Source organism: Anopheles arabiensis, chromosome 3, assembly GCF_016920715.1.
Source record: "Anopheles arabiensis isolate DONGOLA chromosome 3, AaraD3, whole genome shotgun sequence".
NCBI lineage: Eukaryota > Metazoa > Arthropoda > Insecta > Diptera > Culicidae > Anopheles > Anopheles arabiensis.
The window spans coordinates 40,572,121-40,594,822 of record NC_053518.1 but is presented as its reverse complement, the minus strand read 5'-3'; the positions used below and the strand labels follow the sequence as shown (position 1 = coordinate 40,594,822).

At 38.5% G+C, this 22,702-nt stretch overlaps 1 protein-coding gene across 18 annotated transcripts in view; it reads right to left on the bottom strand.

Moving 5' to 3' along the window:
• Positions 1 to 22,702, bottom strand: part of LOC120904608 (neural-cadherin) — a 251,518-nt gene that overhangs the window by 81,616 nt on the left and 147,200 nt on the right. The window contains exon 1 of one of the 18 annotated variants that reach the window (XM_040314736.1): positions 5,488 to 6,172. The exons of the other annotated variants lie outside the window; for them this stretch is intronic. Within the exon in view, the coding sequence (XP_040170670.1) occupies positions 5,488 to 5,539 (52 nt within the window). The 5' untranslated portion in view covers positions 5,540 to 6,172. Of the gene's footprint in view, positions 1 to 5,487; positions 6,173 to 22,702 lie in introns of those variants that run through there. 18 annotated transcript variants of the gene reach the window in all.

Below are 22,702 nucleotides of genomic sequence, written 5' to 3'. Positions count from 1 at the left end.
GATATGCTGCTGGTGACGACTTTCCGCATACAATGTTTGCTTCGAGGCTGGAAATGAGTGACGGACTAGTCAACCAGTGACCAAAATGGAGAGTTGATTGACGGTTCAAAGCAGTGAGGTTCCGGTTGGTTCTGGCTCAATGCCTACGGGTAGTGCGGCTACGTTGGATGCACGCACTGCACGAAAGGCTTTAGGATCAACAAAGGGAACCTACGTCGTGTTTGTTATGCCTTTTCATTGGAAAACATGCAGCTAATTTATCTACCTTCATTCTACTGGGAAATAGAAACAAGCTATGAAACTGTCATGTTTCATCGTTTCTGCAAAGTTTGTTTTAATACTTTGGATTTCTGAGAAGTGTATGCGCAATCTGTAATGATGTTGCATTTACGCATACAAGGTATAATGTAGCAGCTAACGGAATTTGTTTACATAATTTTATGTAATTATGTGAAGGAATTTGTACAAAGACTTTCGTACGAAACAAATTAAAAGCGAATGAAATTTTAAATTCATGTGAAATTATTGTTATTAACATTATTACGATTGAAATTATTTTTCCTGTTTCTTGTTTCATCTAAATACATGATTCCAACTAAAGCAATAGGTAAAAAGAAAAATTCATTATAACAGATATTATCGTTAACGCCTATTACAACAGATAAGAAAAAAGCGCATTCCCTCATTAAAAAGTGATTCGAAAGTAGTACAACTAAATGTCTGCTGATTTCTGCAGTGAGAATAGCATATGCAATTGTTATTTCCAGTATTTTATGTTTCAAGTTCAGTATCTATCTAGGTATTATCAAACATTCTGTGATGTTAGGAATGAATGGGAATTAATTAACAGCGGTACATAATTCCATGAACTACATGCATTGGTGTCCCTTTGATGTGAATCGTAGCGACATGTTCAGGAATCTGATACTTTATTTGCAATTTAACTGCTAAGCGGAGATATATTTTATACAGAACCGTTCATTATTGCTCCTCACACTGATTGCACGAAATGGCTTGCCCGAGCGAGCATGAAGCGAAACGCTTCTATTTCTTTCGAAACATATGTAATTCAACAAGGGTATAGCCGGGCAGATTGTGGTTGTGCAATTTCAACACTATCAAGCTCGATTGCAGGCTATCTTTAGCCTAGTGAAAATAGTGTAAAAGGAGCCACAGCCTAAATTTCCGTGAATACATGCAAAACTTTGCTAGCCCATCTCAGTTTACTTCTAGTTTGCATGGTTTATAATTCCTTCAGCATGAGGATTGGGCGAAAAACGACCGACGAGGGCAGCGCGGAATCTCTCGTCTCCCTATTTTACTAATGAGAGTTTAGCATATTCCACAGCGTAAGTAGCGCTGTTGTGCGTCATCTTCTAATTTACAGCTTCTCACGTCTTTCGATTGCACTTGCCTACCAAAGTAGTGCGGTTTACGTGGTTGGTAACGAACACGGCATTTAACAGTCTGAGTAGGAGCGAAACGTGAGCAGGAACTGGTGTTGGTGCCTTCACCCCACGCTCAGACCATCGGGCGGAAATTGAGTGTGAAAAGTTTTACAATTTGTTACCGCAAGAGCAAGTGTTGCGGCGCCAAGAGGATGAGTGTCTCGAAACTTCATATCAATCTCCGCTTGGTGCGGACGAACCTCTGGCCAACCCCGATGGAGCAGGGCAAGTGCACAGTCTACTGAGTAAAGGGAAATTTTATCTGATAAAACTACTTCCTCTTCCTACCGAGCTGTGACAGCCGGATGAAACTGCTGTACCCGCGGTGCAGAGAATATGTGGCGGGTGTGTTGAAAATATGGCCAATAAGTGATACTTCTCCCTGACTGGCAGTCTTTTTTGCTTAGTGAAAGTTTTTCCCACTCAACAATGACGGCAACTGGTTGGAAGTCGAGTGAGTCACTAAAAAGTGTCAAATATGGGCTTGAGATTGGACATTGTTGAGGAACCACTTCTCGCTGATGGCTAAACAAAGGAAGGCGGCAGCAAACTTTCCCTTTTGCGCAGGACATGTTCACTCAGGAACGAAATTTTTCGTCATTCTTGAAGTCACTGTGGCCACTTGAGACATGCAAAATATTCGGAGAACATCCAGTATCGGAGAGCTCTTCGTTAGAACAAATCGTTTGAAAAGTGTTACCCTAGAAATGTGGAAGATGTTCAATTTCAACTGAACTTAACACGATAGCCTTTTTATTCCAATGGTAAAAAGTGTTAGTACCAGCAGCTTGGGGTAAGGGAAATGTGACTGAGTGTATCGCTTATACTTCGTAATTCTCTTTATGATGATTGTCAAACTTTACAGTTAGTACTCGGCTGTATTTTTTCCAATTATTACTTTATGCCTATCTTCTACAGTTTTCTTTGCTTTAGTTTTAAAAGGATTACCGAGGGTAACGTGTACATACTTCCTTTTAGATACTTTTGATATGTACATACTTCCTATTAAATATTGTACATAGAGTAATGTTTTATATGAAAATGAATATTGAAAATGTATGTATATTAATAAATCAATGGATTTAAAGGCGTTTAATGTAATAGTTCAATGTTTCATTTAACTCATTCTCATTCACACTACATGATTTAAACCGTGTAAGTCTCGATTACCTTGAATGGGAGCTAAAACTAACACGTTAAAGGACAATAGGTAACTCAATATTAAGACCTGAAGGCTAATTTGTTGACATGTTTATGACAGAAAAAGGTATTAAATTTAAATAATAGATTACACAACAAATAATTAAACACAAATAAAAAAGATAGCACAAAAACACAATGCCAGTCGAAAGGAAACATAAAAAGACCGAATAATTTATCAGTACGGAACCCATGTACAATTCTGTATAAACTTTAACCACACAAATAATCCTCCAGGCATCCGACACAAAGCTGGGTTGGATGGTAAAGCACGAACAGCAAACGCCAAAAAGCAAGTTCCACCTTCAGTGAACCATCTTTCCTGCAGCTGTTTCAACTCTGGTAGGTTAACATATTTTTTACACACTGTTTAACCTTAACTTTGGTTTTTGAATCAACACAAACAAACCCATTACACACAGAAGGGCGAACACCGTCGTGAGCACCGAGATTGCATGTAATCGGACTAATTCGATCGAAAACAATCGCCCCTAGGAACGGAGGACTACGGTAGACAAAAGGGGTTTCATTTTGAGAACGAAAACTAGCAAACTGGCGGCACCGGAGCTAGTTCCGAGTATCCATTGTGTGGTACTGGTTGGCAGCAAACATATTCACGCTGTAGATATTCTGACGATTAAATAACTTTATATAACAGCTTCTTCATGGGTACCGTCCGGAAGATAAGCATTGGTTACAATTTTGCCGTTGCTATTCACTCGATAACATTGTTACACATCTAGCGGCTTCACAGCGAAACTTGCTACATCGCTGTTTGAATGGTTGATTGGTATAAAGGATATTATTAAAACGGATAAAACTACGTTTGGGCCTGGAAGGCGAATCTTTTGATAGCAAAAACTTTGGACCGAAATGTCGAAAGTACATGTTCTAACAAGACACTCTTCGTGCGTATATTCGGTTATGTTATATTGAAAAATATTGTAAACAAAATAGAACTTTGGCGCAATATGAATGATCAGTTAAGTTTGTTAAAGCAACGAGTTTCACAACACTTTCCATGCTCTAAACGTAGTACTATAGTCATATAATACAATTGAAAATAAAATAATAATGGAACAAATTGTCATAATCTATCTGCCAATGGACAATGAATCATAATCAGAATCAGAGAATCAGATCCAGAAAATTTCAAGACATTTTAAACATTATTATAAACATAATTACGGCATTATAAAACGCAAGGTAAAAATGAATAAGTATGACTATCCATTTCAAATTGTAAACCGAAATGCTTGTTATTCAGGCAAGCAGTTTATGTACAACCGATGATGGACCACACATATCCGATAATGGAGACGCCTGGTTGTTAGGAACTGCGATGAAATATGCGGCAAGCAGGTGGCTAGTTTTATCGGCGTAGAACTTTTGTCTATCGTCTATTTAAATGTATAGATTGTCTGATTGGCGATCCGTTTAAACTAACGAAGTGGGGATGTATGCACAGTACAGTAGATATGTTATTTTTATTTGCTTCTTAGTACGAGAAATGTATTGCGTTGATGGTTTCGTCAGCAGTTCTGGCTTTAAAGAACATCGTACATGTGATTTTACAAGAGTATTGTGGCGAGTTTTTCTAAGCATTACAACACCACCACCACAGCTATGCGGGTGGAGCAATTGAAAGTAGAGAGAAATGTCGTTGTATACATATGAAGGGATACTTATAGCACGAGCTAGCTTTCGGATACCTTATATGGGAGGAATCTATTTCGGTATTCTTTTATGTGGGCAAACTACAATAAAGGATTTTCTCTACCGTCATTCGATATTTTTCATTTTGTTGTTTTCCATGGAGCCGCCTGGTTGTAAATGTAAATGGGCGAAGGGAAGTAAGTACTATGGGGGGCTTATCCATTTTCCACTAATAATTATTCACGGTTTTCACAGGCATTATTTTTAAATGCTCCTATATTAAAATATTGTAAGATAAACTACGAGTAAAATAATTTATATCTTCCAAACATTTTCTGTTTCCTTCGACATGTATTGAGTATATTTGACAAAAATGAAAACTATTATGGAAACATCAAGTCGGAATCAAGAATTTAAGAAGCTATAATTCGCTATAATTTTTACAATGATAAGTAGCCATTAACTGGACGTTAATGTTACGCGTATTTTAAACAAATATGTGTCCGAAGTTCTTTTTTTATTTAAGACAAAAGGTTGCATATCGTAGAGTAGTAATTTTATTGACATATTTAACTACCATTAAATCCTGCGTTTCAAATAAATAGCACTACCAGTGCTATAGAAAATGTTCAGGTTAGTTAAAATCAGCAGATTCAAAATTCAAACTCGCCACCCAATGATCGCCTTGTTTCCGTCATCAGGTAGCAGCATTTGAAGAAACTCCACCGGCGCTTGGCGGAATAACGGCGTTTGGCGTAAAGCACAATGCACTTCGTACACTACTCCATGCAAAAGGAACGATACCTGGCAGAATCAGCACAATCCGCCGTGTTTGTCATTTGCATTGCAAATGTTATGATAATTGTCTTGTCGACATCACTGTCAACGGTGGGCTGGTAAGGGAAGTGCAGAGGAGAGCGACGAGAAAAAACGCACCGCTTACCGCTGTAATCGTTGTATAGACGATGGTTTGCTTAGACAAAGTTTTGCACAAGGTTTGAAACGGTTACAACGACAGGTCAGACCCATAGAGAACGGCATGGGGCACATCTGCAAGATTACAAGGTAGTCACACACCGCTTGACAGTAACAAACTGAATAGAATGAAAACTAAACTTTCAACAAACAGCGTTTGATAAATCCGCTGCAAAAGCAACAACCGAAAAAGGTGAAACAACTTTACCTAGATACGTGCTATTCGTGAGTACCCAGAATATTTTGAGTGGGTCTACCATCACTTCTACCAGATAGCCGTGCAGCCACTGTAACGAGGCACAGAAGCCGAATAGTAGCGCTATAAGAATCACTAGTCACCAACAAGCACTGTACTCCGATAGTGGTGACACTTCTTGCACGATTGACACAAGCCCGTTGCTGTGGGAGTGGTGTTGCAGGCAACGAACGTGATAGCTCTCGTTTGGGAAGATCCCCACCGAATCGGCAGCCTTTGCTCGATGGGATAAACACAGTGACGACGGGTTGAACGGTAGTACCGCGTAGAGAAATATGACCGGAAGTAGACACGTGGGAACACTTTTCATCGCAGAACGGATGTCGCTAACGGCCGACGAAAAACGCTCTTTTGCCACAAATATTTATCCAAGAACACATACAAAACTTCACACTGGAAACTATTGCACGAAAAAAATATAAAACAGTGGTGAAGATGGAATGCTATATTTATAGCACTTGAATTATTTCATTTGTATTCACTGATAACACCATTATGCGTGGGACTTGAGACAGCATTTAAATCACCAGTATGGCTTTAAAAACATCGTGAACCGATACCAATATTTACGACGCATCTACGAACATTCCGGTACACAAACATTACATTTTCAACACACCGTTCCAAAAACGACCGAACGCGCGCGCGTTTCTGAAACAACTGCCGAACTGCTGGATCCAAGAAGCTCCCGAAAGCTTTCGGTTCGGGATCTCATTTGGAGCACAACACCTTACCCAATTCCTGGGCCCACGCTCAAGGAAGGAGTTACCTCGGTTTCGAACGTAGAGTCTGGGTCATTGGGCCACAAGGCCAACGGGTGCTACCGTGCAACTAGAGTCATCCACTCTATGGCATCGAAAGGTTAACTGAGTACCAAAACAATCTGCACTCACCATGCTCTCACACCCGAATGCGCAGTAAATTCACGGCCACACGACACACCGGCCACTCACTGCTGGTGGAACGCATTCCTTCGGATTCTTTTCCCAGGCTCAGGTCTCCAGCTCTCATGCAATTCTTCTTTGATGGTAATTAAATTGTCAGCTAGCCGTGTACAGCAACCGGTCGCCCCACGATGAAAGGTGAATTAGATGCCTGAACGTGCATATCTCGTTTGTGAGTTCGTGTTTTTCTTTAGCTTTATCTCAACGACTATGCTTTGAGTGAATTCACTTTCGCTGGGTCTAATTTTATTTTTATTCTGAAGTTTGTTCAGTGCACAGGTAGAAAACGAACACAGCTTTGCTATTGTATAAACTCTTCTGGAGGGCACTGCTGCGGTCCCTAAGAAAGGGTTGCATTTTCTTGGAGAATGTTTAGTCAACGAAAGTTAAACTTTTCTCAAACAATGCTCTAGTGATGCTTGTCATCTATTGATCAAAATGTTCATTCTCCTTTCCTGTGCTTTAAAAAGGACAGTGGTGTTAGTTCTTTTTACATCTTTGCTGTAGGCTTACGGCTATCTCTGGCAACAGTTGTGTTTTATCAGTAGGGATTACGGGTTTTGCTTAAGTATAAAAAAAAACTTAACTTAACTTTAAAAATCGTATGAATTACTCTTACTGCATTACTTAGGAAAGTTGTGACAATGTATGTGAAGAGATAAGAGATAAAAACCAATGTCAATAGACTATGCCAAAATTTATGCAGAGTGAGGGTAAATGGTATCTCTAATAAATTATTTTCAATTCATACAGGTAAGCAAATATTAACGCATTCTTCACTTTCTCTTTTACATCAATTGTAACCGAATCGTAACAAAAACTACCAGTATCCCATTATACATAGTCAGCGACGAGAATGTGTAACAGGTAGCATCACTGCTGTTTTCTTCTTCTGTTCATTCTGTCTTTAATAATGATTTTAACGTTCGTACGAGTTCCCTTAGAATTCTTTTCGATTCGTACATACGTACTTGTGCTCGCCCGTCATCGTGTCTGTCTGGAGTGTTAGCTAATAAACCCTGCTATCTGGCAACGAGGAGGTTGGTGGATTGGTAGGCAACAAGAAGAGTGACAGCAAACCAGTGCACCGGGAGAGCTTCTCTTTCTCCATTTGAAGATGAATTCTCAACGTAGAAGAAGTCGTTAGCTTCTCGGAACGTAGCTGCTCTACGTAGAGTGCACCATCGAAGCGGTGTTGCTTTCTGCACAATACGTCTGTTCTTTCGTTGGGTTGCACTAGCTGGAACCGGCATGTGTTTTGTAGCATGAGGTAGGGATGGCGGTTCGATTCATTCGTCTGCAGGATATGTCAATTTATCGAATTGTGTGGTAAAGATAATCGTTGTCAGTGAAGCTGCCGTCGACAAACGGGGTGCACACGAGAAGTCTTGAAGGTAAAGAAAACGGAATGAGCCGACTTTCTCGTTTTCGCTGCTAGCGACAACAGCAACGGTACAGAGCAAATGCAATCCAATTTCCTTCATTGTGTCCGAAAGGGCGGACGGGGTGCAGAGTCCGTTAAAAAAGGGGACTGGAGAAGCAAAAGCAGCTAGATTAAGACCCAGGTTTGCTAACGTGTGCGCAAGGAGCATCTTTTCCATTCAGCCAGGTGATGTGCTCACACAGAGCTTGGAGCATCAGCAGCAGGGGGGATAGAGGCAGTGCTTTAACCGATTATCCCGTAAGAGGAATGTGATTGGTACGGAAAATCGAGGAAATATAAAAGAAGCAAAAAAGAAGGCAGACAATAGAAGCTTATTTTAAACGATTGTGAAGCAAATTGAAAAGTAACGAATTCAATAATGCACCAGTTACATTCACTCTGTTCATCTCATTCACCACAATTTAAAGCTTCATTCTTTATTAAGCAATCGAAATTAGGTACAATCAGACAAACGATGATTATGTTTAAATCGATTTGGATTTCTCAGATTTATTTCTAGCATGGCTTTGCAAGAAGATTGTTTATTATGTACTGTATCGTCTTAAATTGTTTCGCAGGTAATAGTACGAACAGTACGAAGTGTTGCGTGGGTCGAAATGTGTTTCTAAGAGTTGACCGAGTTTCTTACACTAAATCATACCTGTCTGGTTACTTTACTCTTACGAAAATAAAACAAAACTCATTAATGAATTGCAATGAAAACATTCAAAGAGAAACCCCGTAGCAGCATCAATCATTTAAGTAAACAAACACAATTTCATTTCCGCAGTCTACCGCCTTGCCAACTAGCGCTTAAAAGTGGTCCCTTGCTTCGGTGGAAGAAGTTTTCCGAGAAAAAACACATTTAATTTGCTTACTGTTGATTAACTCTCTCTATTTACATTATTTGGCTTGCATATTAAAACTCATTCCACCTTGTAATTTCAATAAGCAAGATTTAATGAAGCTTTTACTTCCTTGAGTTTTTATTTGTAGCATCTTCCAATCCATCTAGTTCAACACACTTAAACGTGAATTTAAATTTTAATGAGCTAGAGCAACAGCTGACAATCGTAGGACTCAACAACATCCTCGTCTTGTGATCAACTATCGAATAGACCTCGCTGGCCAATACACATGACTAAGTATCTTGTTATGGGTAAAACAATAATTCAGCCTAACCCATTAAATGCTTGGAAATCTAGTCACAATACAATATCACAATATCGTTAGGAACACAGTGTTCAAAGTAAATAAAAATATAGTTCAATGGGAAGCACACAAATTTGGACGTTTTTGTGATGGAAACATTTGAGAACACAATTTTGCTAACAGCAAGGTAAAGCAGAGTGTATAAGCGGTTCGTTCACTGTTCATCACGTAACTTTAAGGGAAACAAAGGGGACAGAAAGATGAAGTGTAGCTTTTACCTAGGAGCACCGTCGGTATTCCCTACATTATCCCAGCAACAGCCGCCATCTATCTGATGATTTTAATTAAACCATCTCCGTACACCCCTGTTTGCCCCAGCAAACTTGTAGAACGTTGTAATGGTGAGTTAAGAAAATTTACCCACAACAAAAAATCTAAGGGACTATTTTTTCATTATTTCTCTCAGCTTTCATCATGACCTTCCCACTTCAAGCACTCCCGCTCGTGTCGGCTATTAATGCCACTGTTTATTAGTAAAACCTAATCGAGGCTAAAGATTGTTGCACAGTGTTATGGAACACACTTAAACATGAGACACATTGTTTACAGTCTTCTAGCTGGCTTAATGAGGATGTCTGTTTGGCATTGTGTGAATGGCATTTAAAAAGGAAGTTTAATACTGTACAGAGAAGGAGTTGACTAAAATGTTCTTTAAAATTTTAAGTTAATAATTCAAGACGCACAACACGAGCGACGTGCCAACGAGTTTAACTACTTTTGAAGGCATATTGGCCTGGTTCATCGATATGATTGATTTCATTAGGATTATCTCGCACTGATCCACTGAACATAATGAACGAGAAAGAATATTTATCTGTACGTTTTATGCTCAATTATGAAAGCATTAACAAGATTGAACTGATTGAAAGTATGTGTGATCTTAGACAACTTCAGGAATAATCCATCAGTGAATGAATTCTCGGGCTGGTCTGGTGGTACAGTCATCAACTCGTACGACTTAACAACATGCCCGTCATGGGTTCAAGTTCCGAATAGACCGTGCCCCCATACGTAGGACTGACTATTCTGCTATGGTAACTATATTCTGCTATGGTCACTGAAAGCCAACTGCACTTCACTAGTGAGTACTGGCAGGCCTTGGCCGACAGCGGTTGTTGTGCCAAAAAAGAAGAAGAATTCTCAAAAGCTATAAAGAATAAATAAATTAAATATATTATTCGATATTTGGGCTAGACCCATGATACAGTCGTCAATTCGAACGATTCAAGCCTGGATTGTCCCGTAAGACTGACTATCTTGCTATGTATAACAAATTAGTCACTAATAGTCAAGTCCTTTAGTGGAACAAGCAGACATTGAACGGCAATGGTAATTTTTCTTAGATTAAAAGGTGAAGATTTGGTAATCTTAAATATAATAACTTATATATAGTATAACATTTGGTAAACTAATACACCTAAAGCTGGCATAACATAAATAGTTCGTATAGTAGAACCATACATTGAATGTAGCCGCATATTGTATATAAAAATCAATGTAAGAAACAAGGTATGAAACAAAATTTTATAACAAACGTTTTATGTAAAAATTTTGAAAGACAATTTTTACATAAAACGTTTGTTATAAAATTTTGTTTCATACCTTGTTTCTTACATTGATTTTTATGTACAATATGCGGCTACATTCAATGTATGGTTCATATCCCAAAGTTAAAGATAAAGTTTATACAGAATTTTAAAACGACGTTCAACAAATTCACGAGGATATCCACCAGATGGAGCAATAATATACAATGGCAAAAAAGCAGTTGCTCTGAAATCGTTTTAGAACATCAGTGTGTCCTTTATAGTATGTTGAATCCAGCTATATAGCTATAATATATATAGCTATAATATATATTTGGTATTCTAAGTTCTAAAAATGGCATTTATGGAACACTAAGCTCGAATTTGGCGCTTGATATCTGAAAAGATCTTTTTGATTCTCTTTTGGCTGCATCCCATTTGCTATAAAATATGCCATAGGATATCATTCGCTATCCATAATTCGAACATGCGCAAAATGTCCTTCACCCAATGTGGAAAAGCGTATGATTAAGGATAAAGTTGCTATAAAAAGGATGTCGTGAAAATAACGAGCTTTCGCTGGCAGTTTTCAGCAAAGCTCGCGGTATTGTCAGAATTTATAAAGCTTTCACATTTCATTACTGCGTTCAAACAAAAGATTGCTTACTGAGGTATATTAGCATACTAGTTTTTATATAGTATTTGTTATACAAACGATTTCATTTCTTATTTGTATTTCTTCAGTGTGTAATGAGATTTACCTGCAAAAAAGAGATATTTAGCGTTAACATGGAATTACAATACATATACTAGCAGTTTTTTTTATTAACATTTGTTCATTTTCTATGAGTGTGGATCCAAATGAATTCAAAGAGCTACTATTTAACGACGCAGGAGGTCTACACCTTTCATTAAGATAGCGTAATTAAGTAATGTTCTTGCTAACCCTTGTCGTGAGGTTTTATTGCTGCGCAATGTTTCGAACATGCACAAATACTACTAATGCGGCCAACAGGTACCAATTTAGACGGAGTTAATCGTTTGTAAGTACGGTATCAGGTCTTGCCGGAACAATAAACCACATACGATGTTGGTTATTATCTACCAACACAAAAGACTTTACGACAGTAAGTATGACTTTGACTAGCATCATGCCAGTATTATGGAAAGGAAATTCTTCTATGAGTAGAACAAACAACAAGAAGTTATTGGTTTGTTAATTGTTAAAATATGCATTAAAAACATACATACAATTTCACTTTGAAGTTAATTTACTTTATTCTGAATGTCAGCAATTATTATTCTGAACACACATTCTTATTTGAAAAATGATCTTTGTTATATGTTGATTTTTTACCACTAAAACCTTTTACAGGAGTAATTATTGATTAGAAATTTGTTCATGCACAATGTCACAAATTTGATCTAGAGTTGTCGACAGATTTTTATAAAAACGTGAAATCATGAGGAAATGGGTTGAAAATTGTCTCAAAACTCCATTTTGAACTAAAAATTTGCTAATTTTTCATTCACACATCATTTCCGTGCGTATTTTTCAAAATATCAATTGAAATGTGCAGAGCTCAAACATTTTTGGCTGATTTGCTGAAGTTCGTTATTAAGAGAGCCAGAATAGTAAACCACTGAAATCGAGATTTTTGTTAAAGATTATATGGTTCTACAAATTATTCTAGCCCGGTTGGAATTATAATATCACGATAAACCAATTATTTTTCACTTTACAGGCTACCGCAAATAGGTACACGGTAAATGTTGATTTTTAACCGTTTAATGCTGTGGGCTCCTGTCGAAACGTGACACAATAAAACATTTTTAATTTAATTTATTTATTTTACCTTTTTATTTTATCAAAGATTCTTTTAAGACTTGATAAAATAAAATAAAATAATTCACGATAAATAATAGAATATCTTAAGAGAAAAATAAAAAAATTGTGAGCCAGTCGGAGTCGTACTCTATAGCCGTCAGACTGCCTCTTTTCTCCAATGCCTACTTTTTTGTAGCTTACAGAGAGACTGTAAAAACTGCAAAATGAAACGGTAAACAAAAAAATAGAATGATATAATACGATGGTTTATAAACCAAAATAACATCACGTTCATGGAAAATAATCAAAAATGTAGGTGTACGAGCCATTTTTGTAAAACTGCTGCACTAACAGTAACCTTACTGGAGTTTTATAAAATATTTATGAATGGATGCTTAGGAGTCCTTCTATAACCAACGTATATTATATTATATTAATGCATATGTGTACATCTGTCTTTAAGTCCCATTTAAGATTGTGATGGGTACCATAAATTAGATACATTGGTTGCCTTTAGGATAGTGAGAACACCTAGAATTCAATTCAGTCATTTTCAAACTATCATTTTTAAGGCACGAACTGGGCCGTCGATTATGTCAGCGCATAGAGCGGATAGCTATTATTTGCATAATTCCATGAAACACTTAAAGCAAACAACTTCCAAACGAGCATCTCGAGCTGTTTCTTAATGAAACTAAAGCTATCCCCCTAGCTATGGCCTGGATCATTGGCAAGCAACTCGCAACTAACCACCGTGTAACAAAGATAGCACAGTGTGGAGATCGATGATTATGATGTTCCGGTGTGCAAAAGATCCGTATCTTGCATCAGGGAGATATGCTGCATGCTGCTTGGCAAATGGTGCATATCATACTGACATCCATACGCGCTAGGAACCCTGTGCTGTGTGCAAGATTCTCAAGATAGCAGTAAATAATATTCGCAGCCAAACCACAACATGATTGACATGCACACATTCATAAACATACGGAATAGATGCATGTCTTGTAGGACACGGAAGCTCTCCACCGATAAAGGCAATGACGAACAGAAGCACAGTAAGTACAATATACTGCACTTGGCATTCGTTAAAGTAACAAGAAGAGGAATTTATAGAAACTGTTTATAGAAAGAGTACAGGAGTGTAGAGTACAGGAATAGTTGCCTCGTAGACGAATATCACGCCGTGAACGTGATCGATACTTTCAACCGGTTATTCAAATATTGATAACTGCGAAATGCCCAACGATACATATGCAAGACATGAGAAAGCTGACACTGTTTTGTTGTACGCAAAACCATACGACGATGAGGAAAGGCCAGCCAACCTCTTCCCGCAAACCTACACCACGCAGTTTATCAACATTCAGCAGTAACCATTACCTGTATACCTCGGTGATATTAAAGCAACGTTCCCTTGTCGACAAAACCACATGTATGGTGCTACATCAATCTATGGCACATCATCATAGAGGACGGTTTATGAAAATGTATACGAGCGAGCTAGATTGACGGTGTTTATGCCCATGGTTCAAACCAAAAACGCAAAACCTTGCAAACGTAGAACCGATAGCCAGTCAAAACGTCAAAACACCACTACTAGCCACCATTAGGTTGACTGTCTTGAGCTTGTGATACTGTTGCCTAGCCAACTCGTTGTCATTTTGGCCTTGCCCAATAATCAAGCAAAGTAGTGGCTCACGTGATGGATTGCACAGCAAGGTGTGATCCTTGAAAAAGTATTATTTTTTATTTATTTTACAATTAAATAATGGTAACATACATTGACTAGCCTGTCTGCACCATGTAAACGACATTTGTCAATGAATGGTGTTTTTGGAAGGAGTCACTACATGGGAGAATCGTAGTGACGAGAAGGACACTTAAACTAAAATTCACTGTGATTTCTTACTTCCATGTTTATACAGGTAGCATCACTGGTGAGCAAATAAATCGTGATCGACAGTGATTCAAAAAACTTTTGCATATCTCTAGAAATATACCTGAACCACACTGGGAAACAAAGACAATGTTCCTTTTCCGTTGCCCATAACTCAAGCTGGACCAAATTCGAAGAAACCATTTTGATCTCTCACGCACTATGAAAATGATTACGAAACTTCTACTACGACACCATGTGAGGTGTCATTGTGTATCCAAGAGTGTATCGATCGAAAGGTCGGTAGCATAAATCTAATCGAAACTAGATTGGTAAACGCAGGTAAAATACCCATTATTTTCACTGAACTGAATGCTCAAAAACCAAACCGGTAGCTACGCTGGGATTAGGAGCAAGTGAGGTGGGCTAACGAAGAAAGTACGAATTCCATATTAACACTCGTGAGGAACGGCAGCGATGCGTCTTGAGCCACTGCTACGTTCCGGCACAACGGAGAGCCTTTTCAAACACCTGTTCGTTCACTTGCCAATTTTCAACCGCCCCCTTTCGAGCAAGGCTGTTCATGCCATCAATCGGACAGGCGATGGTTTCGAGCCGACAGATTTGCATATGTTTGACCTTACTCAAACAGCTATTATCACTTCGCACTTCTTATGTGGGGTGTGGAAGGATTGAATTCGGTTCCTTTTTTTAGGGCTCCCGTCGGTTCATTGTACCACTTTTCTCTGTTGAATGTTTGCTGAAAGAGCGAAAGAGCGAGAAAAAGTATGGAGTACGGAATGCGCGTGGCATAGACACGGGCTTCAAGCTCATTCGTTTCGACATCGGCAGCGAAATTGGGCACCGGTAATTGATGATGATCGAGGTGGAGCTTACCGCACGCATCCTCGAACCACGATGAGTGTGAAAAAAATGGTTCTTTATTCCCGGGAGAAAGTACAAAGTGGTGGAGAATTACTTTTCAACGCTCGTGGAACTTGTGGGCGGGATGAGAAATATCGAAATGAACCACCAGCCCCGAGTCCACAATTCTAAAGACAACGTCAGCAACTGTCAGTGTCAGTTACGGTTCTTGGGCATAATTTAGAGCGAATTTCAAGCGTTTTTCAAGCGAATCGGCACAAAAGGATGGAAACCGTCCATTGACATGCACTTTGTCGCGCTGCATCGACGTGGGGAGAGATGGGGTTAAGCTGAAGCTTTTCATCGGTTTCAAATGGTGCTTCATCGATGGAACATTGAAAAAAAAAAACACTGGGAGGGAGAGTTATAATGAGAGAGAGATAAAGGAGGATAAAAAGAAAGAGAAAGAAAGAGAAAGAGAGAATCTATTCATTTCATCGAATACCTTGTGCGAACAGATTGACTCCCACTCGACGGAAACAGAATAAGACAAAAATTGGAATGCAAATTTAATATCGTCGCTTTATGCACTCAACTTCAGATACTATTAGCTTAAAGCTCTCTTCGATACGCTTTGAATAGAGGCTTTTATAGTGCGCAACGAAACAGAAAAGGTTTGCAATCGAATCTCGCTTTTACAGGGTTTTCCGAAATATTTTGACGAAGAGTTCTGCAATGTTTTTTTTTGACAGTCGGTGTTTGGTGCAAATTTGTTTACGTCTACTGCATTACTTTTAATGTATAATTATACATCATGTTTAAAATTTTATCTTGGTTAAAATAAAAATAATAACTCATTTGTTTATATTTAATTATCATTTGGCTAGTGAGTTGTTCCATGTAAACTGTTTTGCACAGTGCGTTGCGTACCAACACTGTCTTGTAGAAGCAGAAAACAATGATAAAAATAATGAATTATTTGAAACACATACCTATTGCATGATTGGTTAAATGGGACCAAATTATTATCACAATGTTTTCTCCTAAAACAGAACACCAAACTAAACGACTATATATTCGGGTTTTGTTCCTCATCAAAAAGGTCCAACATATAATGGGGTTAAAATGATGCTAGGACAGTACAAATCTGACGCTGTAATTCAATTTTATTTGAGAAAATATGCAGTACATATGTTTCAGCATACCCTGTAATGATGCTTTTCGTTCCGAATGTCTTTTTCACACTTAAATGCCTGCTATAAATTCAAAGTAATTTTAATTTTATGCAAATTTTAATCGTCTCGAGTATTACACTGTATAACGAGATCTGCTGGGAGATTTCACACACTGTTCCAGCAGACAGGAGCCATGGATAATTTAAATATTGTTTAAGAGTTCAGCAATATGCATCGGAATCGTATGAAAAAAAAACACTTGCCAAAGAATTTTATTTGTGTTACTATAGTACAATATTTGGACATTCAACGACGGTTGAGAAGTAGAGAGATTTTAACAATTGTAATAGTCTACGAATATGGAGGATTTTCATGTACGCCTTACTGATTAAAGATTAAAAGAAAACAAAAAAGGTCTTTGGATTGTTTTTTAATTAGAGAGTTACCTAATTTTGCTGATTGATGGGACATTCGAGAGGCTATTCATTTAATTTTACACTTCATTAATGATTATAAATTATATGTATTTACATTTTTCGGTACAATTGATAGAACGTTTCAGTAGAATTGCAATAAAAACTTGTGATGAGTATTGGCAACATATATACATCGTGTTTGATCGAGAAACCGCAACCCGTAGAGTGATTGTGAATCAATTACTCTTATTAACACTCGATCGAGGCTGACTTGCGGCGTGTGTGTATTTATTTTGGATTATTATCCATGAAGCCTCAATTATAGTATGTGTTGGAAAATCGCGATAGCGGGGATAAAGTGGGTATGACGCCCTTCTGTACGTTAAAACCCTTAAGCAAACAAAAATTACGATCGCATTCACGCACATATGAATAGAAATAGGTGTGGAGTGAAGGTGGTCACACAAATCTAGTTGCATTTTAAAATATTCGAATGAAACAATTTTTGATTGGAAAAGGTGAACCAACGTAGCTTTAAATGTACTGTTCAAATTTAAAGGCCAACATTACTACCGGTTTGATTATCAGGCTAATCACGGTTCTCGAACAGCAACTTAAATGAACAGTGATACATAAAGTTGTTCAGATTGGAGCAAGTGGCACAATCCTCCATAAAAGCCGCTCAGCATCTGTCAAAGGTTTGCTCGTATAAAATTGAAGCAAATGGCGTTTTGATTCAAATTACGTACATGTTTTCGGTCGGTCAATTCACCGCTGGAAGCATTCTAAACACTTTTGTTTCAAACAAACTACATTGTAATATCTTCGATAATTTCAATTAATCTGATCCCGATGGATTAAAATTCATCAGAATCGATGGTATAGGTTGTTCTCATCGTGAAAGCAACAGTGTTTTTATTGTATTGTTTCCTGATTTTTCACAAAAACATATGTTTCATTTTATTCGCAATTCTGAGCAAGAATTTTGATATTCTTTAAATTCGGATCAGACGGAGAAAATAGTGATTAATAGCATGCAAATTTTATTTAAGATGATGATAGTAATAATAATAATAATAATAATAATAATAATAATAATAAAATATTATTTGACGGTAGATGTGACGAATGCGTTAATGACCGTACGGGGAATATCGTCGATTCGCATAGCAGTACTTGAATCTTCGAGTACAAAAGAAAAACAGCACCCAAAACGTGGTTGTCAATTAGCTCGTCATACTGTCGGTTCACAAGGACACCGGCACTCTGAATTAAGTGTTCAGCCCTTAAACCAAGAAAAAAACATGAAAGGTGTAGTGTGTATGTGAATTTGAAAATTATTTTTGTTTTGAGGCTGTCCGGAAATTGAATCAAAACGTCCATAATTTGAAACATGAGCTTGAAATTATATGAAATATGAATGAACATATATCCTTACAATTTAATGATCTTTTTTTTAATGTTTCGAGTAAATTTATGATAAATATCCATTTATCCTCGAATAAAGAAGATTTACTTTAGTTAAGTAAATGTATGATTTATGTAAAACAATCATTTGAAGATATTGTACAGATTCGCATTAGACAAGGAACTTTTTGAACGGCAAAACAGTATAACTGAACGGAGCGGAAACGAACTATAATCGTGGTATTCGTGGATAAAAAAGGTTGTGCGTCTGTGTGGTTAAGAGGCAGTTTCTAAAAAAGAATGTCCCATTTGCTAACCAGCTTGACAATAAATGGAAGGGCGGGGAGAGGGGGGGGGGTTGCGTAACCGCAAGTGCATTTTCGGTTCGTTCTGTTCTTCATGTGAACGAATCCAGTTATATGCAAGCGCGAGAAAAGAGCACAGAAAAAAGCACAATACCAGACAGAAGAACAGAATCGTAAAAACATCGATAGACTGCCCCGGTAAACTTTCAATAGATAGTCCGCTTTGCACTCTGTGTGCAGCGGAGTGCAATTTGGTCCGTTTCAAATACTCGGTCACCGCTATCAAACAGTTTACCCAATATGCACTTTAATTCCGGTGCGTTTATTTAATTTAGCACACCATGTGCCTACCGGAACACACACAGGCTTTTGAGTGATATAGATGCACACACTCACACACTAAAACTGAAAAAAAAACATCTTGCGCATTTCCATCCAGCCTAAAACTTCGCCTAAATCGCAGGGAGTAAGCGATTGATAGCAAACATGAGGTAAAAACAAAAAAAGGTCGATTTCAAACGAATTCTAAAATCGGTGAAAAATTTAGCACTGCAGCTCGACAGCAAGTGCTATGAGCGTAAACAGTACCACTCCCTCAAGTACACAGGGGCGTTGGAATGCGATAGAAATTATACATTTTTTTAATCTGCAAGAGCGCAAGGGCCCAGCACTATGGACGGGTGAAGTTTGAGTGTTTTAGGGGAAAACAAAATAAAAGAGAAACAGAAACATCCCATGCAGCCCAATGGCCGCTGCTACTACTGTTGGCTACTGTTTGTCGCTCAGCTGGCATGGCGTTCCTCAATTTCAGATTTGCGTGTTCCAATATCTCGGTACACGTTCCATTGCATGTTTTTGATTTCGATTAAAGGCGGACATACATACACACACACACACACACACACACACACACACACACACACACACACACACATACATACGTGAGGAAATTTTTGGGGAAAATAGATTTTGTCCAACGGTGGAAATGGATGATTCGCTTGGGAGGATCTAGAAAAAGCTCCCCAATCCCCCAATAGAGATGCGCGCTACACCGGAAAATGTTTGTTCGCTACTGCTGGTGGAAATGTGATGGAAAATTCGGTGCTTTTTTGTCGTTGGAAAAGTGTGTGTGCGAACAAAACAAAAACACACACACACACACATACACACAACACATCATGTTTGCAGTTGGCAAGCCAACATAGAAATCAGAACAAGTGTGGAGGGGATGGAATGAAAAAGACAAAAACAATAAAAACAACAGAAAAAGGAACATTACAAACGTATATGGATGAAAAAGTGTTCCCACGGCGGCTGCTGTAGGTACTATTTAACCAGTTAGTGCGGGCATAGGTTTTGTTTGCTTTTGCGCGTAGCTTATGCCCTTTTACGTCGCGTTTTCGTCGTTCGCAGTTTGTTTTGTTGTGCATACTGTAGGGGAACGAAACATTTGTTTGATTTCTTGTCTGCTTTTGAGTTTTGATCCATAAGGCCATGTGATTTTGATATAAATACTTACTGCTTGTTAGTTAATTTTTTGTCAGACGAGGAATTTCATTTTTGATGCAGTAAATCTCGATGCATGTAAAATCGGTGAAACAACATGTTTCATTCAATTGTAAACCATGTGGCAGGATTAAGATAGTATGAACAATGTCTATTACTACATCTTCACTATACACTGATAGCAACGGATATAGTTTAACAATGATAACGACAGCAGTCGCAGCATATCTGTTTTGCCACACGCGAGACTAGCATAAACAAGCGTTCGAAATGCACTGCGGTTGCGTGTTTTAACAATCGGTCTCTAAACGTTAAAGTGGTTGCTCAAAACGTTGCGCCGCTGGAAACGTATCAAATATCCACCGACTATCCATTTGCTAAATCGTCAACGGAATCCGGCTTTGATTTCAGGTTCGACTGGCAATGTTTGTGTATTTGTATAGCCAGATTGAATGTTCGAGCAACTTAAGCGCTGCCACTGAATGCAATTTTTTCGATGGCAGATGGTGGGGCACCAGAATCACAAAACGAGTACATTTTTTTTATGTAGCAGCACATGCTCAACAAGTTTTTTTTTATGTTAGTCTATTAAGACTAAACTTATCATCACTGGAATAATTCATATAATCATTTATAGAAATAAAAGATCGAATGAAAGAACTTCAAAAAAAAGTAGAAAACTCTAAACGGCTAATCATTTGGTTACAATCGTAACAGCCAACAGAGCAAATAAACTTGAAAACAAATTTTCAGCTTTGCTCGCTCCGATTCTATAGTCCGTTGAACAGATTGAGCCCATTTGACACATAGACAAGTTTGCCGTATCTGAAAGTTGCTCATTTCGAGTGTGCCAAAACGGAAAATCATCACCCATTGGATTGACGTTGATGGGAAATAGGAACTCCAGTGCATGATCCGGCATGTTTCCGTACAGTAGGGACATTATTTGCAACGCAACGTTTTTGTATGTTGTAGTTTGCGCTCCCTTCGATAAAACAGGGAATCAGCGGAAAACCCGCGTCAATAGAGGATGCGATAGCATCATGTGCTTTTTGTTTAGCTTTTGTGGAGTTTGCAATAGCGTATGCGCATCATTTGTGATTCCGCTGACATTGATTAGACGCTATTCGTTTCGCTGGATGAAACTAGACGTCAGAAAAGTGACACATCAAATCAGGCATGTGCTGGCTTTAGTTTGCAGCTAACATTTTGGCACAATGTATCAGTAGAGAACAAAACAGGGCGGAAAACTGGAAACTGAAACTGAAACATTAGCTGAAAAATTAGCTCGTTATAAGCTGAATCACTATTGGAAGGTTTTGTGATGGTTCATTAGGTTTAAAGTTGACGAACGTAATCACTAATTAGCAGTGTTTCCAAAACGACCCATCAGGACAGTTACAAACATTATTAGTCAGAATAGTGCAGTGAAAGAAAAAATGGAAAAAAACCCTTGCCATGTTCCTGCGATACGAAAATCATGCAAAAGCTGAGAACATCTGCAGCCAACCCTTTTGTTGACACTTTTGTAAACTTCAAATAGAGCCTAAACCAGAAGTCTATATTGAGTTGTCTGCTTTCCAGCAGTATCCTATCGAACTGTTTGTTGAATCATTTGTGGCACTTGCAGGGGTTTCCTCTGGGGAAACGAGTGCCGAGAAGATACCGTTTAAACATTCGAAAGGCAGAGCACATTGATAACCTCTTCCGGACCAGTAGATGCCTTCCTCAAGCACCAACTTCCATCTTCCCGCTGAAAGCAAAACAGAAACCTGTACGAGTAGTACTATCTGGCCCTCACGTACCGGAAATTCCATTAATTTTAACAAAGCCGCCCAGAGTTTGTCGATGCTCTTCAGCCAGCTAGCGCGATAAAAACAGCACTTGGGCTTTGAAGTTGTGCGAACTTTTGTAACTATTTACCGAAACCGGCAAGTCAACAGTCGTCCCCACCGCCATCGTGATCGGTGGAGTACTGGTACCGCCGCACCACCCGCCATCTTGAGAGGACCAAAAGCGAGAAAAACTCGAATCATCCCAGCACGGCCGGGAATGGTTTTCCGAGGGAGAAGACAGCAGGCTGTTGGGTGGAAGATAGCTTCATTATCCATTGCACGGGCGTGAGTAAGCACCAAAGCGAAGAGGTTACTCATTCCTTGCCAATTGAAACGCCCGAAGCAATTTCAACACGATTCGATTGCTAAGAAATTCATCTTCGTTTTGAGGAATGTTTGCATTCGCTTCCTTTTAGGCTGATCGGTTTTACGATACATTTTGGAGCCAGTTAAAATTTAGCAATTTTGAAATAATTTTAAACTTTAATAAAACACGCCAAAGTCGACTCTATTCAAGGGAAAGGTGTACCGGACTTCCAACGATGATGAAAAAATGTTGAACTCTTGAATGAAAAAGGGAGGCAAATTTATACAAATGCTTGAAGATTTTCCAATTCGTGTACCATAAATAAGCACCATTGCTTTAACCGCAAAGTGTGCAAGCGTTAACACAAACAGGATGTATTGGTTGTGTTAATATTGCTCTTCCCTGACAAGTGTGCGTCTAGTGGCCTTGTGCGACAGACCGCAAGGTATAGTATATATTCAATATTTATAATCCAATATGTGATTCCACTCCACAGAAGCCACGCAAACACAGAGGAAGCGGCAAAGGTGGAGTGCTTTT